Raw genomic sequence first — 17,365 nt, 5'->3', positions numbered from 1 at the left:
GTGAATATACTCTATGAGTCATAAAGCAACAACGCGATAAAGAAATTTCATTTTTTTATAATTTTAAATTTTTTTATTATGAGAGTCCTCACTTTAAAAAAAAAAAAGCTCTAAATCTTGACAAAGAAAAAAAAAATTTCTTTTTATACAGTTTACTTTCATTAATAACATAAGTCATTTTTTTAAAGAAAGTTCTTATTTCAACAATCTACAAAGAAACTGCTTTTTTTTCAAGTTTTATTAATATTTTTATAAAATTCTTTCTGTTGTAATAAGTTAGAAGAGAAAACCTTATTTACTTTTTATTGGTTTTATAAAGGGATTTCAGAAATTACTAAAAGGTCGAACACCTAAATTGTAGCGTTGTTTATTGAAATATAATTTAGTAAAAATTACCGAATGCATTAAAAACTACACGAAATCACGAGTAGATAATTTCGTAAAAAATTTCTTTTATTGTATAAAACCAGTTATAAAAATTAGCTTTTTGAATTCGATTCTCAGTTACTTGGTGAAAGCTGGATTATCGTTTATGTAAATTATCTGTAAGTAACTAGCGAATAACTATGAAGCTTCGCCTTCGATAGTAAGCTTTTTTTTTTAATCTTGCTGCTTGCGCAGAAATAAGAAAGTTAAAGAACAATAGCTTTCCATGAAGCTTACAAGTAATCTGTTGGGGGGAACCCCTTGAAAAAAATTGTTTCAACTATTACCAAGAATTACGTACTAGCACCCAAAAGAGGGCTTTACAGAAATATCTGAATTAAAACAACTAGAACTTAAAGAAAAGTAAGGCGCAGGTAAATTTTATATTAGCTACTGAAGCTTTTCGTTACTTGCAACCAGATATCTATTTATTAAAAGAGAAGTGTATAATAGTTTACAGTCAAAAAAAACCGCATTTATGTATAGAGCGACTGAATTTCTAATATTAATAGTTTTAACTAAAGTTTGTTACTACAGTTTATCAACCTTGGCCACACAAAACCTTTAAACTTTACTTTTTGAAAACAGAAGCTAATAAACAAAAGTTATGTTTAAGTCTTTATATTCTTAGTTACTCAGTACAATAATATAAAATTTACTTTTAAAAGAAAGAAGCTATATATAAAATTTTTTTTTATATGAATTCTGTCAAGAGGCCCTTCAATACCGTATGAATTTAAAATTTACTTCTAAAAAAAAAGAAACTAATAGTATATAAAATTATTTTAAATGATTTTTAATCTTTATGCATCTTTATTCAAAGAAATCACATAACCTATTCTACGCAATACTTCTCTCGCAACCGTTTAAAAAAATTTATAAATACAATACATACACGCGCACCCCCCCCTTAATATTAGGTGTCCCCCTGTACACCCGTGTCTTAACTAGTATCTAAAAATGTTTCTGTTTTTCTAGCGATGAGCCTTCTAGAGACCGTACCAGAAAAAAAGCCTTCTGCTGAAGAAAGAAGGCAGAAAATAAAATTAAAAGTTCTAAATAATGAAGTGAACAGACTAAACAAGTTCCGCCTTGCGGATAATTTATTAGAACAAAAAGCACATACTCAGCCTCAAGGTAGTTGCTTGGTATAAAGTTAGTAAAGAAAATTGTTTATTAAAAGTATAAAAAAAGAATTACAATAAGCATCTAATAGTTATACAAAGTATTAACTATTGACTAGATCCTTTAAAGACTAAAAAAATAGTTATCTATTATAAGTTTTGAGAGAAGGAATTGCAAATTACTTTTAATAGTTATGCAAAGTTATCAACTGTTGATTAGTTTTGCAGGGGATAAATCTTTTATAAGTTTAAACAAAAAAATCTTAAATAGCATTTCATAGTCATAATAAAATATTAACTATTAAATAGATTCTCAAAAAATCGAAAAAGCAAATAGCTTTTCTTCTGCAGAAACCACCCATTTTGCTTCTGAAGTTCGCTCGCGCAAGATAGCAAGTAAAGTTATAGATGAAAGTATATTAACTCCCCTACAAGAAAATTCTTTTGATCTGGTCTAATCTTAATATTTTAAGACTTATAAATTATTTTATTTTATTTTTATAGGAAACAGTTAAACTCACGGATCAAGCAACTATTGTTAGACTAACTTAATTTATTTTTCAATACATTCATTGATCCTTTTATATTTATACTTGTTGTACTTAAGCTAGCGAAAACCGCTCGTCTTCGCTTAGCTCTATTGATTTTTACTGCATTTGCTTTCGCTTGTTTACTTCTTTTTCCGAAGCAAGGTTTAATTCTCACAAGATACAAAATTCAGGTTTTACTCTACGTTTGCTCAAAAGTTAATTTATCATTACGAATATTTTCTTTACAGAATATTTTTGGGCCTTTTATAATTGCGGAGATGATTGCGTTGCTTTTTCAGTATCATTTAAAATTTAAGCTTATTTTGAAGGTTCTTCTTTTTTTCTAATTTCTTTATCAGTCTTTATTAATATTTTTTTTAATAAAATTGAACTAGCAACGCAATCTAATTGGGAAAACTTTTTTTATCTATAAAGTTGCGAGATGCGTATTTCTGGAGTTTTCGGTTTATCTAACTTTCTTTTTCCTTTTCATCCATCTTTTTTAAAACTAGAAATAAAAAGCGGTCGCAATTATTTCTTAAATTTTATAATATTATTTAAATTTAAATTTAATTTTTTTTTACTAAATTTTACACTGCATAAACAAAGAGCCTTTTTATCATTTTTCATTTTACCAAAAATTTATAAGAAAGTTTATTTTTTGCTTTTATAAAAATCCACGACGTGCCGAGCTACGGCCAGTGGCTCTTCCAAGGGAACATAGTGTGACGCCTTCGGGACTACCGCAGAACTACCTGAAAAAAAATTAAAATTTCAAAATTTAAAAAAAACTGCGAGTCGTGGTGCGCTTTGAAAAATACCTTTACTCATCCTTTCTGAGATCGCCTTCCATTCCGTTAAATTAAGAAATTTTGATTCCGAGCCGGTCAACACCTTTCAAATTTTTTTAATTTAAAAATTAATAGATTTCCGAAGCATCTTAAAATCTGCTCAACTTTTACCAAAGAAGGGCAAAGAATGGACGATATTTTATCGTACATGGTGTGTGAGGCTAGTCGATGGATCTTTTTTATTTTTATTATGGATCTAAATTATTTTGATTTCAACAAAAAACGTATACGCTTGACTCATTTTGTTTGGAACATTTAAGATGCCAATCACCGTCTTCTCGCTGCACCAGTCCTCCCTCAAAAATTAAATTATTTTTATAAAAAAAACTTAGCACACCCCACTTTACATCTATATAAGCGCATAAAGCAAGCGGATGCCAGCTTTTAAATGGCTCTACTTTAGACATGTGATCCTTCGCCGCTTTTTTGGAAGAAAAAGATTCTAAAATCTTATAGTTAATTCCTTTAAAAATACTTAATTAGTCTAGAAGGTGCACACCTCTACGCAGGAGAGCCCATTCTGCTAAGTCCGTAAGTAAATCGTTGTAGTACGGAGGAGGGAACATAACGGGTTCGATCAAAATTAGATGGGAGAAAGTTCCTGGCTATATTCGGTAGTGCAAGAGCCAAAGAAGGTGAGACCAGGTGAACACTTACTTTCATATACTCGGCCATTGCTAGTGCGGTAGCTCTTTTTAAAAAAAGTTGACATTATTATTTTAAAAGGAAATTTGAATTTATTAAAAGTAATAATTCTTCGGAGCAATTTTTTTTAAGAAAATAGATTTAAACAAAAGCGCCATCGCAGTGAAGTGCAGATACTACAAAGCTTTGGAGGGATCATACTAACCCCATAGAATGGCCAATACCAACGCGCTTTTGGCCGATGGATGGCGGAGAAAGATCAACCGTTTCGCCATTTAACGAAAATCCAACTCCTAAATCAAATTTTTTTTTTAAAGGTTTAAAATAGTTAAACACAGTTAAAAAACACCAGCGAAAACGTCATGCGAAAGAGTCCACCAGTCTTTCAACTTAACATTAGATTTTAGAAGTGCACTTTCGCCGTGCAGTCTAAAAAAATTATCATGAATAGAAAGTACTTGCGAAAAAAATTTATAGTTTACAAACCGAAAATCCCAGGAAACAAACTCTGGTTTATCGATATCCAATTCGCATATGTGCTCCATTATTGGCAGCCAGATCTTATAAGTTTGATAGAAATCCTTTTTTTTTATTTACATATGTAGCTTGGAAGCACCTGCCGACAGAAGCCTTCGCCATGTGCAAAGTACAAAATAACTTCATCAATATCTCTTTTTTTCGACAGCTTATAAGCATCTAGTGGTTGTGTTTCACCCGCTTCAGAAGAAAATTTAGTAGCAAAGAAATTTTTTGTTTGTGATTCGCCTTCTAAATTCTTTGAAAGACATGTAAACCGTTCCACGAGTATAGGGGTTTGCGGTACTCCAGAGTTCCCTATAAAAGTTTGGCTATTTCTTAGCTTAAGATTAGGATAATTTTCTTCACAGACATTCGTAAAAGTCTAAATAAAAATTAGTGAGTTTGATAAAATCGAATGTTCTTAGCGTATATATAACCAAAACTTAACATATCCATTTTATTTTGGTATTTTGTTAACTATAATTTTTTGGTAGTACAGTAAACATTTAAAAAAAGACTGAATTGAATATATAGCAAGATCTATATATTAATTATAACAAAGTTATATCCTTATATAATAGGTGCGTAACTAAAAGCTGCCATCTTCTACCATTTTTACTTCTTAATCATGTATAAAAAAAGGCCTACTCTCGATAAAAGTAAATCCAAAATGTATTATAGGAATAAAAAATTTAAATATATAAAATTTTCCTAAAAAAATATAACTGTAATAAAAAACTTAATAAAATGTTTATGGGTGTTGCTAATAACAAACCCTGAGCGTGAAAGAGAGAAAAGAGAAGCACTTAGAAGCGGGAACTCCTACACTGCGCATCTTACCACAGCGCCAGATTTAAATTTAGTATTTATTTGTTAGTAACTAACTGGTGCTCGCTCGAGTAACAACTTCGAGCTCTTGATCAAGAAACCGCAGACAAATATTCACGTGTACGGCGGTAGTGTCTAGGGCCGGTCTTAAAGGGCAATGGCATTGCGCGGGAGACGGCGCTCGATGGGCCTAGATGGAGGTGAGCTTCATTACGAACTAACCATAGCGCGTTTGTCAATGCCCCTCAACTTGTTTGTGGAACTTTGTACGGCCTCTGCCGCCGTAGAACATAGGCCCAGGCCGGAGATGCGTGTCACTGTTAGTTAAAGGCAAGGCGCATACAATCGCCGTTAGTTTCGCAGCAGTTGCTGCTTAATAAAAGGACCCAAGGTGCTGCCTAGAGTTTTATTACTACGTAGCCCACGGCGATCGCGCCACGAGGATATGTTATCAATTATGACTACCAAGTATTTCGCTTGAGAGTACCACGGGATCTTTGTGCCATCAAAGGTTAAGGGCATTGGCAAGGGGACGCGTTTTTTTGTTACTAGGAGCGCTTTACCCTTTGTCGTATTAAAGCAACTTTCCATATCCTCTTCCTGGCTATTAGTCATTTACATAAAAATACACTTAAATTAATCAAAAAATAACGAAAATAGCGGAAAGCCGCCTTCTAGCTTTTAAATTTAATTATTAGTGACAAAATTAGTGAAAAAAAATTATACAATGAGGGCTAGTCGTTAAGCACGTAAAGATATCACGGAAGCTTCGACGACGAGTAAACAGTGGTATTATTAGCGACAGGGGTCCTCGCGTGGGAGGATGGGCTTCCAAGGGCACATCGCCCATTGATTACGAAGAATAAAAGGGAGAAAAGAGAGCTATCCATGCTATCAGTGTTTACAGCGGCGACAGTGCAACGCTCACGCGCATGATGGTGCTACTATTAAATTACGGTTGTAAAGGCCATGAGGACATCTAAAGGTACATTGCTTGAATAGCAGACCTTGATATCAAACTCGGTCAAAGGCCTTCTGAACGTCAAGGAAGAGAGCGCTCGTTACCTTACAAAAGTTAAAGGCGCGGTTGAAGGTGCCCCTTCTATTAGGCGGAGATAGTTGCATGATTGTTAAGTGTCTACGCCGATATTTATATAGGAATCCCAGCAAGGCGTCACAGGCATTGGACTACCCCAGAACGTGCAGTAAAGCGGCCTAGTCAACTTTGTCGACCGCAGACAGAAGTCTATTGGGTCGGTATTTGCTGGCATCAAATCCTGGTTTCGGTGTTTTCGACAGCATACAATAGTTGCTTCCTTTCATTTTGCTGGAAAGGCGTTAACAACCATCGCTGAATTTACTAGGAGGCACAGATAATTTATCGCTGGCTAACGCTTTTTTCCTTAGCATATCATGAGTAGTGCCATCGGCACCAAGCGCCTTTTGTTCGAGAGCGTTTCGAGATGCAATCACATCTCGACTGCATTAACTAGCTCAAGTGACAGCTGGTAAGCGCATTAGTTAAACCTATGCCCAAAGACTGGCAGCGGTGGCACTTCTCCACGTGTCATTTTCGTTGCTTCTTTACTCTGGCTTGAAGGGAGAAGAGAGTTTTTAGTTCTAATAACTCGTTGATCGCTTGATCCTCGTGCATTCGATCATTTCAAAGAATACGTCTGTTTCGGCGGTAAAAGGTCACAACAAATACCACGCGTTATACATGTTATCACTACTATCGTTACTATTATTTTTTATATTAATTTTTGTTTGTTTTTATCTTCCTATCGTTAGCATGTTTTAGTATTACTTTTGTTATCGTATCTTTTAATAAATACAGCAGCGCAGAGGAAACCTTTACTAGTATTTAGAAAAACCAAAGTTTTATATTCAACAGAATGCTCATAGGCTAGTTATTAGCCCTTTCGTGGTCATGGAATTTTGGCCAGAAACAAGTTTTTTTAAAAATATGGCAATGGTTTATTTGTGAGGTCTGGTCTAAGCTCCAGATCTTTAATGGTTGCTAGTAACCTAACTACCGCCTTTTAATATCATTCAGCTGTCTTTTCCACCTATTATTCTTTTCGACTCAGTTATCAGTGCAACAACAAACAAACCATAAAAGAAAAACTTACTAAGTTTTTATCAAAGCCCTTTCTCCACCGAGCTAAATGGTTATACTAGCTGGTTTTATATTTAAACGTAAACCTTAACAGAATTGTTTATATACTTGCATAAAAATACCTGCATAGCAACGTATTGTTCATAGCTTAAAGTAGCTTATTATATATAGTTTTTCTTATAGATGTGCTTAAAGTACGTTTTATAACTCGTCCCCCAAGGGACTACATATCACACTTTAAGAAAAAATGGAGTTTTTTCCGTCAAACTTATATTTTTTGAACAATAATCCTTATTTTCGTCACTTTTAACGCTTAAAATTTTTATTACTAAAGTAAATTTAGCTAAGAAAATAATAGCTACTATTGTCCAACTTAAAAATCTTTAGATCGTACTTAAAATCTCTAATTAGTTAAGGGGGTTTATGTGAGGTGATAGAATGTTACCATTAAAATTGCTCGACAACTTTATTTTAATCTAAGTCCTCAAAATAAGGGAGTTGTTAAGCTTTTAAACGCTTTTGCTTGCTTACTCTTAAGTAAAATAAAAAGGTGAATTATTTTTATGAACGGAAATACATAAAATTTTGTAATAATTTTTTTTTTAAACTGATAAAAATAAAGTAGATAAGTATTCATGAATTACGCGTTCCAATTGCTTAAACTAACTATTTTTTTAAAAAAAATAATCAAAAACTACTTAAGTCCTCCAAAGAAAAATACAAATTACAAGCTTATCTAAACAAAACTTAATAAAAAAAAACGCGACAAAAAACTTTTCAGTGTCAATCAAAATAAATTCAAGCAAACAGAAACTTGTAAATTTTAATAAAGAAATGAAGGCTTTTTTTTTAGCTGAAAAAATAAGTTGACTGTTGGACAAGATTGATATCAAAAGAGCCGCGCTTTGGTAAAGGGGGAAAAGGTTTCTTATACAGATTTTCAAAATAAGCCTTAAAAAAACAGTTAAAAAAGATAAATAATGAAACATAAATTTTAAAAAAAAAGGCAACTTTTAAATTAGTCATAATATCTTGCTTGTGCATATTCACAAATTCTTCTCGTATAATTTTATTCATAAGGGGAACATCACAAGGATGTGTCCAAAAACTATCGTGCACTGCAGCAAAAGTGATATCTACTCGGAATAATAAATTCAAACCAAATAATAAACAATAAAAAAAGTTAAATTAAAGAATAAAACTAATAAATAATAAAAGTTTTAGTTAATATATAATAAAATTACATTAAAATGAAAAAAAAAAAATTTAAAAAAACTTTTATCGTTGCAGGCAAGCGCAGTTCGAAACATGTGCGAAGAATCCAACGAATGAATAAAGTTTGGAGGAAAACTAGCTTTCTGCTTGCGAACATCCAGACTGCATGCCGTCCTCAACACGCAAAAAAATATATAAATAATCATAATAATAATAATCTCGAATACTTTTTGAAAGATTTTTTCGCAGCAGTTGTAACGAATGAAATTCGGAGTACTTGTCCGTCAACAAGCTGATGAGTTGGTTAAAAAAAATATTTTAAAAAAATACATAAAAGAATACTACCCTCTTCTCAACAAACTTATAGTAGGGCTGAAGAACAGGAAGGCCAATAGGAGACACCCACCTTACAGGCTAAGCCATAAAAATTGTAATAAAATAAACTGAAAATTGCATATAATAAAAGAGGGAAACTTTATCCAATTGTGAAATAATACCAGCAGAAGTGCCCAACCTAAAAAAAATTATTTATTAAAATTTATATAAAAATATAAAATAATAAAAAACTTTTATAAATCACATAAATGAAACACTACCAAGACTTGATGGAGTTAGCGGCCTCAAAGATTTCGCCGAGAGACGCCTCTACCTTGCGAGCAATATAGCGAGAGCTCCTACGCATAACCGGACCAAAAAAAAATTAAGCAAAGAAAGTAAAAATAAATATGATAACTATAAACGAACTCATAATAACGCTCAGTAGGAAATTTGGAAATCTCCTTCAAACGTTGCTCAATCTGCGATGAAGTACCAGCAAGCCTCGCGCCGTACACGCTAGTCATGACCTGCAGCACGAGGGAAAAAGATAGGTTCAGACCCCCGTGGATGCCGCTGCTGGGAAGAACGAGGTTGTTACGGGATGCTTAACGATCTTTCTAGAAATATAAGGCCGCGTAAGTTGCGCTATGGCGTGGTTGGGCGAGGCCGGATCGTTAACGTCGATGTCAATGGCCTCCTTAACCTATAAAAAGTGAGACTGTCATTTAGTATAAAAATGACAATAAAGAAATTATAAAACTCTTTCAGCTATGGTTTCATAGATATCCTTCGGATTTTCGCTGGGAGTCAAATTAACGTACAAAGCGCCTAACAAAGCAAGCCCGATAGGATAAAAGCATCCAAATTATAAAATAAAAGTACCCAACTCGTCGCCGCTCAAGGCAGCATAGTGCTGCAGGCCGTTGCAGGAGCCGTCCTGAGTAATTAAAGAAAAACATCAAAAAAAATCTAAAGGCGTCGCGCACGTGGCATAGACCTGGTGGACGGGTAAACCGGTCATAAATTCCTCAGGATTATCACTCTTCAGCGCCTCTGCGAGCTGTAGGCATGACCGCGCACTAAGTAAAATGCGAAAGTAGAAGATATGCAGAACGAACACAACCTCAAAACAAGTTGCCAATGTTTGCCACGGAGATTCCGCTTCTTTCCACCACGAAGTACCCTATAGAAAAAAAAATTAATATAAAAATCAAAATAACAAAAGCTAGCAAAAAAAAAAAAACCATCGGGTTTTCTGCAGAGGCAAGGATTTGAGGCAAGTGCGCCTCCGTGAATTTTTCGCGCTCGACCAAAGTAAATTTTGCTCTGCTGCAGTATTAATAAAAATCATAGAACAGACTAATAGGGATGAACTTGCTATGGCCGTAAACGTTTGCCAGATGGATCTTCAGCCACCTCAATCCGGCTTTCCCGAGTGGCTTTTTCTCATAGAATACCAGCAGGCCGCGACACACGTCATCCCCTAAAACCAAAAGACTAAAAAAAAATTGTGGAAAATTTGTTTTAAAGAATATTTTTGAAATTTTCAAGATTTAATAAAATAATTTTTTATTTGAATTAGATATTAAAATTATAATAAGAAATAATCAGTGGCCTCGACATAAGTTGCCCCCTGACACCAGAATAATATTTACTGAAGACTGTTTCTTAAATTAATATATATTTTATAACTTTTAATAGAACTTTAAGAACATTTTCACGCTTTATTAAAAAAAATTTCGAAGAATAAGCAGATCCAAAAAAAAAAATTTTTGTTTAATAATAATTAAATATAAATTTAAAAATTTAGTATTTCCTTTAGCTTCTTTATTAAAAAAAATTATAATACATTAAAGCTATTTCACCATTATATAATATAATGCAATTCATGGAAGTTAATAATTATATAGATAACATGCCCATGTGATTCAAATGTAGAGGAATGGGATAAGCTCGTCCTCGAAAATCAATGTTATGCGGAAGATACAAGCCAATATTTCGGTACTGCCCAAAAAAAGTTAAAAATAAAAAAAAAGTCAAAAAAATGATTCTTCTATTAAAAAAAATATGATTTTTATTTTGTTATAGGGTTAATATATTATTAAACATTAAAAAAGTATACTTTTAAAAACTTTATATTTCATATTATAAATTTTTGAAAAATATAAATCATTAAAATGTAATATTTTTAAAAAAATTCTTTATATAAAATTTTTTAATATCAATTTATAAATTTTTTTGTATTTAGAGTATCACAATAAAAAGTTATTCTTTATATACAAAAATCATTTCAATATAATTTTTTAATGTACTAATGGTAATACAATAAAAAGTAATTTTTTTAATACACAAATTTCATATAAATTTTGTAAAAATAATTATTTAATTAATAATTTGGATGTACTAATAATACACTAATAAAGAATTATTTATTAAATACAAATTTAATAGTTTAAAAAAAAATTTATTCATTAATAATTTTTAATGGACTAATAGTATGATAGTATAGAGCTATTTTAAAATATACAGAAAGTTCATTCCAATATAAATTTTATAAAAAAAATTATTTAATATATAATTTTTCTTACTGCACTAATACCAAAATAAAAAAATTATTAAATTTATATACAAATTTCATATAAATTATAAAAAAATTTTGATAAATATAATTTTTATTATACTAATATCATAAAAAAAATTATTTTCGTATAAAGATTTCAAATCAATAAAAATTCTATAAAAAAAATTATTCAAAATATGTTTGAGATACTAATAATATCACAAAGTTTTTTTAAAAACAAAATTTAAAAAAGTTTTAGATAATAAATTAATTATGTAATTTTTAGATGTGTTAATAAAATCTTAACAAGAAATTATTAAAAGAAAAATTAAAATTTCCAAAAAATTATTTTTTTTAAAAATTTAATATATAGTTTTTTAATATCTAAAAATATCATAAATAAATTATTCTTTAAAAAGATACAAACTTCATTTTCTTGTCTAAATTTTAGTAATATATTATTTACTAATTTATTAATTACTAATAATGTACTAATAATACAATAAAATATAATTCTTTTTAAAAAAAAAATAATTCATTGTGTTGTTTTTCTAAAAAAAATTATTTAAATCTTTTTTATAATTTCTTTTTATTGCACTAATAATAATAATTATTCATAATGTACTAATAAAAGAATAAAGTGATTCTTATAATAAATTTATAATTTCATAGTATTATATATTTTTTGAAAGATTACTTAAATAATTTATTTATTGCACTAATAATTATAAATATTTAAAAAGCACTAAAAATGCAACAAAAAGTAATTCTGTAAAAAAAATATATAAATTTCATTGTATAAAATATTTTAATATAAAAAATTTATATTTTTAAAAAATTTATAATTGCACTAATAATCTCACGATAAGAAAATATTAATTAAAACAAATAAATTACATTTTTTAAGAAATTATTAAAATAAATTATTTTAAAGTCTCATAATACCACACAAAAAGTTATTTTTTTAAAAATTATTCTATGTACTAATAATAACACAAAAGGTTATTTTTTCTAAAATATAAATTTCATTCGTTAATAATTTTAAAAAAAAAATTAATTTTAATTAAATAAATTTTTTCAAGTTAGTTAAACTGTAATAAATTTCATCATGAATACATAATATTTTTGTTACACACACGCACCGAATAGGCCACCAATAATCGGTATTGCACGTCACAACTAATCGAAAAGCGATTGGCTATTGACCTTTGAAATTTCCACCGTACAAATCGGTTTCTCTAAAAAACAAAAAGTAATTAAATGCACAAAATAAAAAAAAAATTAAAATGTATAACTTTTTCAACTGGTGTAAAATCATGACTGCGAATAATCCTGAGCTACAACCAATGAAAAGTGAGGAAAATAATAATAAGGGGTAAAGTTGCTATAAAGAATACTTTCTCGTCGCCATTTCTGTCCCACACGTCCAACATGACGTCCAGGATTCTTGTGTTTACCATCCATTTAGTATTGGAAAGAGTATTCAAAGCATCTAAGACTGGTTTCAAGGATTCGGGATCTAAAAAAAATAAAAAAAAATAAAGTTTTAAAAAAACAAAATAAAATAATTATATAAAAATAATCAAATTTTAAGAATTAAAAATAAATTGAAAATCCAAAATTTATAGATATAATAATTCAAAAAATTAAGTTTTTAAAGTTATATTAATAACAAAAAATTAATAAAATAATAAAATCAATCTAAAAAAATTATACAAGTTTCAAAAGTTTTTAAAAAATTATAAAAATAATATATCAATTTAGGCATATATCAAGTTTATATAGCCTTTAAAAAATTAATAACAGAGGAATTATTAATATAATAATTCAATTAAATAACATATATGTTAAGTTTATAAATTTTTAAAATTTAAAAAAAATAATTAAAAATATTATGTAAATTAACAATATATATCAAGTTTTTTAAAAGTTCTTAAACAATTGGGAATATGAAAATTATAAAAGTAATAAATCGGTTTAGAATATTGATCAAGTTTTAGAAAACGGAATAATTATTTTAAAGGATCAAAATATCAATAAAATATTAATACTCAAAATTAATATGAACAAAATCAAAAAAATAAAAAAATTATAGAAATCAAATATTATATAATAGCGATCTAAAGAAAAACCAAAAAATTATAAAACAAGGATTAAAAAATCTTAAACAAAAAACTTAAACTATAAATTGATTATTTTTCGATGTGTAAATAAAAAAATACCAGTATCTTTTAAAGCAAACTTAATATTATAAGAACGGGAGGGCGGCTGACGGACAATGCAACGATTGAAATGAAGAAGATACCCGCCTTCCAAAATTCATAAGCAAATTCGAAAAATATCTAGAAAAAAAAGATCACCGCTAGAGAAGTCCGTGTACGGAATGGGAGGAACAATCATTGGTAGTTGCCTGCTTAACGCCTCGCTTAAGTATAACTCATGATTAAGCATCGCTGTAATAAATTCAGCTAATAATAAAAAAATTCAGTATTATAAGAGTTTCCAATTCTATAAAAATCTACCATCCAAACAGAGCTGTCTCTGCTTTTTCACTGAGGAATCAGCATAAGTAGTCATAATTTTAAAAGCCTTTTTACTAAAATAAATAAATGGTTATATATTGAAGTTTTTAAAAAAAATTAAATAATCAAAAAAAAAAAAGAAAATAAATAAACCGAATGCCAGAATTACTAAGTTTTCTTATACTTAACGGATTGGTAGTGTCGAATTCAAAAGTATCCACAAGTATTTTCAATAAAAACTCGCCTACCTTAAGAAAAAATAAAAACTTTTTGGAAAAGTAATAATAAAAAATACTTTCATGATGGTATCTTCAGACCAAAAAACAATATCCAGAGATCTCAAGTAGTCCTGATTATCGTCCTACAAAACAGACGCATAACAAAAAAAAGTTTTTCTTCTATAATAAAAAAAAATACAAGAACACGATTCCATAAATTTTGAAAATGCCTGCTGCCTTTATGTTTCTTAAGATTTTGAAACTGGAGATATATCTCGTTTTGCTAGAATGTAAAAAAAAAGAAAGCAACGCTTAAAAAAATTCTACAAGCAAATGGCACAGGTTAACAGCACCTTATCATTTAGATTCAGATCATCAAAAACTTGAAAGCAGTACTCATCGTGAAGCTGCAAAATAAATAAAATAAAAAAATTCAAAAAAAAGGAAAAACAAAAAACCTTAACGCCTATGTCACTGGCCACTGCTAAGAATAAAAAAGAGCCGGAGGAGCAAAGACTGAGAGCAGAGGAGAGCGTGATGTAGGCCATAATAAACGGATCTACAGGATAAAGAAAGGATTTCAACGAATTTTTCTGCGTGAGCTTGCTTCTGGCTATTTCTATATTGCCTACATTAATTTAAATTAAATTAAAAAAAAAAAAGAAAAGATCAAAGCAATACGAGCAAGATCTATAGCCGCTGGTCTCAGAATTAAACTTCCTAGAGGCTTTGAGGGTGTTTGGCGCTAAAAAAAAAATTAAAAACAGAAAATTAAAATTTCCATCACAATAACCGTGTTATCCCACGAGGCCTGCTTGCGATGTCGATACCACTGCGCTTCACAAGAATTCTTTTCTAAATCTCGCTGGATTTGCAGCAGAGAAATTACATCGTCTGGATCCTCTTCAAAAACTTGATTAGTTTTTTTATTATAATATTTGTAAAATTAGCAACTGATTCCTTTAAGTACTTCTAACGTGGACGTCAGAAGAATCGCGCCAGAAAGCTCTCGGCTAGGAGTACTCTTATATAATAATTTTATTTAGTAAAAATTAATTAACTTAAACAACAATTAGTAACCTTTTCGGATGATTCGATGGCACTTTTATTAGTCGGTTCAGGAGCGGCATCTTCTATCTTCAGAAACAAACTTAAACGCCTGAAAAAAAGGACAGACAAAAAAAGGCATACCTTTTTTGCTTCTTTAAAAATCTAACCACAAAAAGATTATAAATTAATAAAAAATTATAATCTGCAATTAAAATACTTTTTTCAAAAAAGGCCGTTCATGCTCATGTACATGCTTTTTAAGATCTGTATAAATAATCTTTCTTTTATTAAATAAACTGTAGACTAACGCCCAAACTTCTTTGCTAAAAATGGAGTCAGGGTGTCTAAAAAAATAAAATTTAGTTATAATAATCAATTAATTATAAAAAAGGGTAATAAAAAAATTAGAAATTACAGTAATAATTGTTGAATGACATGAGCTACTGTATTACAAGGAGGTGTTCTTTTTTTGCAAAGAGATATGAAAAATTGAAAAGTTTTTTCAGGATCTTCTTCAGTAGTAACAGTATATTTTTCTAAAGTTCTCTCTTTCGAAAATAAACTTGCTTCATCCTCTTTAGTAAATTCTGAGGCTTCAAGAGAGTTATTAACAAAAAAAAATAAGAGTTAAAGTTAAAAAAATTAAGAAAGACTAAAATATACAAGCTTCAGATAAATTTTCTCCAAAACGTTTTTTGGTTGTGTTAGCGACACCTTCGAAAGCTTCTATATCTTTTTTAAATGTAGCTATATGGTCATTGTCAAGTTTAAAATCAGATGGAACGGAGTTATTGGAGTATGACAGAGTTGGTGCTTTATTAGAAATAAAAGTTTTAAAATAAAAGCTTTTTGATCTGTAAACTAAGGGGGGGGGAAAACGAAAAATGTTTAAATGATTCAACTTCATAATTCTTTCCGATCATTAACGATGCAGTATCCAAAAACTTAAGGACTTCGAAAAGGCATACGTCAGTGGACTGGCCATGTGGGCGAAAAATGCATGTGAACAGCACAGGCAAAGGGGAACGAAAAGAAGGCTTTAAAATAGTAAAAGTTTGTACTAATTCTTTTTTATTTTGTATAAATAATTTCTATTAAGAAGGCAAATATAAATTTAGGGTAACATTAAAAACTCAATTGTTGGTATAAAATAACATAAAGTTGTAAAAGAATTACTCGGGCATGATCATAACATTACTGCGTTGTACGGTAGGTTTGTTTTTAGCCCCTAGTTAATTAATTCGACATACACAATATTTTATATACTACTATATAAATAATAAAAAGTTTTTATGTGAGTCTTTCTCAGTTACAAAAATTAAAAAGTTGTTTATTAAGTATTTTACTAATTTAAACTGTAACCATGTTTATAAGAATTCGTAATTTGACCTATAGTGGAATTTATTGAACCATACGAATAGTTTAATAACTCATTAGCAGTTTGCTGTCATCTACTCACAATAAAAATGCATATTGTATTTTATCATTTGGTAGAGGTAGCCTAAAGTCAGTTAAGACCATAACTCGACCTTAAAGGAACTGTTACTGTTTAATGTTTGTTTATGGTATATATATTGTACCGCAAAAAAAAATAAACTTTGGTTATAATCCCTATAGCTCTTAAATCGAGACAGCCTCTTAGTTTCTTATAATCTACAATAGAATTATTTACAGTTTATTAACTTATATCCGCTAGTTTTGGGTTGCTTTATGTCGTATATAAGCTTCTAAGATTTATGGTGCATAAAGCTTTGCTCTTTTTGTCTGACCGTTTTTTTTTTCTGTTTTTTTTACACAATTTTTACTTTCTACGCTTTTTCTTTACTTATAACATTTATTAGTTTAAACTATTTACTTATTGTATACTAAACATAAATTTTAGCTATTATGTTATCTTTTTGGTATAATTATTTCTTTCTATTCCTTTTTTTTTAAAATTGACTACTTACTTTATCTATAAGTTTCCCTGTGAAGAGTAAAACACGGTCTGACTGCTTCTCATATTCTGCTCGCCTTCCCCTTTACTGTTTTTTCAGGTTATACAACATATTATAACAATTTCTCAAGTTTTTTTTTAATTTCGCACACCTGCTTCTTTTCTTTTTCATATTCAACTATTGTATCGACATATTTAATAGTTATACCCGCGCTATAACTTAAATTTTGTTTAATCTACAATAACTCACTAAAGAGAAATTCGAAGGCTTTTGAGACCAACATCTGTATTTAAATGTTAGCGATGCTTTTAAATGTTTATCTTTTATCCTTCTTTTTTTTAATATATATATTAGTAAATAAGCTGGTTGATGTCTTAGGGCTGTTAGAGTTCGCTTTTCTAAGGTACATATAAAAATGTTGTTTAGGTCGTGTGTATTTTGAAAATGTGCAGGGTTCTGTTTAATTAGTACGCTGCTAAAACTTCGTCTTCTAGTTTTTTTTT

General features: G+C 29.7%; 2 protein-coding genes and 2 long non-coding RNA genes across 4 annotated transcripts; 2 read left to right on the top strand and 2 right to left on the bottom strand.

Annotated features, from left to right (window-relative positions):
• Positions 1–1,391: 1,391 nt before the first annotated feature.
• Positions 1,392–2,395, top strand: LOC135145768 (uncharacterized). Its single transcript, XR_010283559.1, has 5 exons — positions 1,392–1,563; positions 1,860–2,002; positions 2,055–2,087; positions 2,158–2,271; positions 2,329–2,395. It is a non-coding gene; the product is annotated as an uncharacterized LOC135145768 (long non-coding RNA).
• A 339-nt stretch (positions 2,396–2,734) lies between these two features.
• Positions 2,735–4,927, bottom strand: LOC135145744 (uncharacterized). Its single transcript, XM_064077891.1, has 12 exons — positions 4,871–4,927; positions 4,193–4,477; positions 4,063–4,136; positions 3,926–4,005; positions 3,782–3,869; positions 3,589–3,622; positions 3,431–3,536; positions 3,279–3,373; positions 3,162–3,227; positions 3,043–3,105; positions 2,902–2,974; positions 2,735–2,835 (listed from the first exon to the last, which is right to left on the bottom strand). The coding sequence occupies exons 3-12, from the start codon at positions 4,119–4,121 to the stop codon at positions 2,735–2,737; spliced, it is 765 nt and encodes a 254-aa protein (XP_063933961.1). The 5' UTR covers positions 4,122–4,136; positions 4,193–4,477; positions 4,871–4,927.
• A 2,964-nt stretch (positions 4,928–7,891) lies between these two features.
• On the bottom strand, positions 7,892–15,174 carry LOC135145743 (uncharacterized). The gene is made up of 33 exons (XM_064077890.1): positions 15,143–15,174; positions 15,067–15,087; positions 14,956–15,012; positions 14,830–14,899; positions 14,669–14,778; positions 14,557–14,620; positions 14,334–14,503; positions 14,229–14,282; positions 14,075–14,158; positions 13,953–14,018; positions 13,811–13,905; positions 13,658–13,731; positions 13,496–13,603; positions 13,358–13,444; positions 12,533–12,654; positions 12,431–12,472; positions 12,278–12,373; positions 10,495–10,579; positions 9,950–10,058; positions 9,820–9,901; positions 9,699–9,758; positions 9,573–9,635; positions 9,458–9,512; positions 9,336–9,403; positions 9,174–9,278; positions 9,002–9,102; positions 8,854–8,931; positions 8,732–8,771; positions 8,603–8,671; positions 8,485–8,549; positions 8,319–8,431; positions 8,054–8,178; positions 7,892–7,993 (listed from the first exon to the last, which is right to left on the bottom strand). Exons 7-33 carry the CDS (start codon positions 14,421–14,423, stop codon positions 7,892–7,894), a joined length of 2,238 nt encoding a protein of 745 aa, XP_063933960.1. The 5' UTR covers positions 14,424–14,503; positions 14,557–14,620; positions 14,669–14,778; positions 14,830–14,899; positions 14,956–15,012; positions 15,067–15,087; positions 15,143–15,174.
• An 891-nt stretch (positions 15,175–16,065) lies between these two features.
• Positions 16,066–17,127, top strand: LOC135145739 (uncharacterized). Its single transcript, XR_010283548.1, has 3 exons — positions 16,066–16,134; positions 16,887–16,961; positions 17,064–17,127. It is a non-coding gene; the product is annotated as an uncharacterized LOC135145739 (long non-coding RNA).
• The last annotated feature ends 238 nt before the right edge of the window (positions 17,128–17,365 follow it).

Source organism: Zophobas morio, unplaced genomic scaffold (assembly GCF_036711695.1).
Source record: "Zophobas morio isolate AGI-343-1 ecotype UQ-CSIRO unplaced genomic scaffold, CSIRO_AGI_Zmor_V1 ptg000179l, whole genome shotgun sequence".
Taxonomy (NCBI): domain Eukaryota; kingdom Metazoa; phylum Arthropoda; class Insecta; order Coleoptera; family Tenebrionidae; genus Zophobas; species Zophobas morio.
Note: the sequence above shows the minus strand (reverse complement) of the source record. Positions and strands in the feature narration are given on the sequence as shown.

Coding starts and splice junctions, on each gene's coding strand:
- LOC135145744 (XM_064077891.1), bottom strand. CDS start 4,121: ATGGAGCACATATGCGAATTGGATATCGATAAACCAGAGTTTGTTTCC. Junction 3,870..3,925: donor TTCGCATGACGTTTTCGCTG/GTGTTTTTTAAC, acceptor AATTTGATTTAG/GAGTTGGATTTTCGTTAAAT. Junction 3,537..3,588: donor CAATGGCCGAGTATATGAAA/GTAAGTGTTCAC, acceptor TACCGAATATAG/CCAGGAACTTTCTCCCATCT.
- LOC135145743 (XM_064077890.1), bottom strand. CDS start 14,423: ATGGCCTACATCACGCTCTCCTCTGCTCTCAGTCTTTGCTCCTCCGGC. Junction 9,759..9,819: donor CCTCTGCAGAAAACCCGATG/GTTTTTTTTTTT, acceptor TTTTTTCTATAG/GGTACTTCGTGGTGGAAAGA. Junction 8,772..8,853: donor GCTAACTCCATCAAGTCTTG/GTAGTGTTTCAT, acceptor AATTTTTTTTAG/GTTGGGCACTTCTGCTGGTA.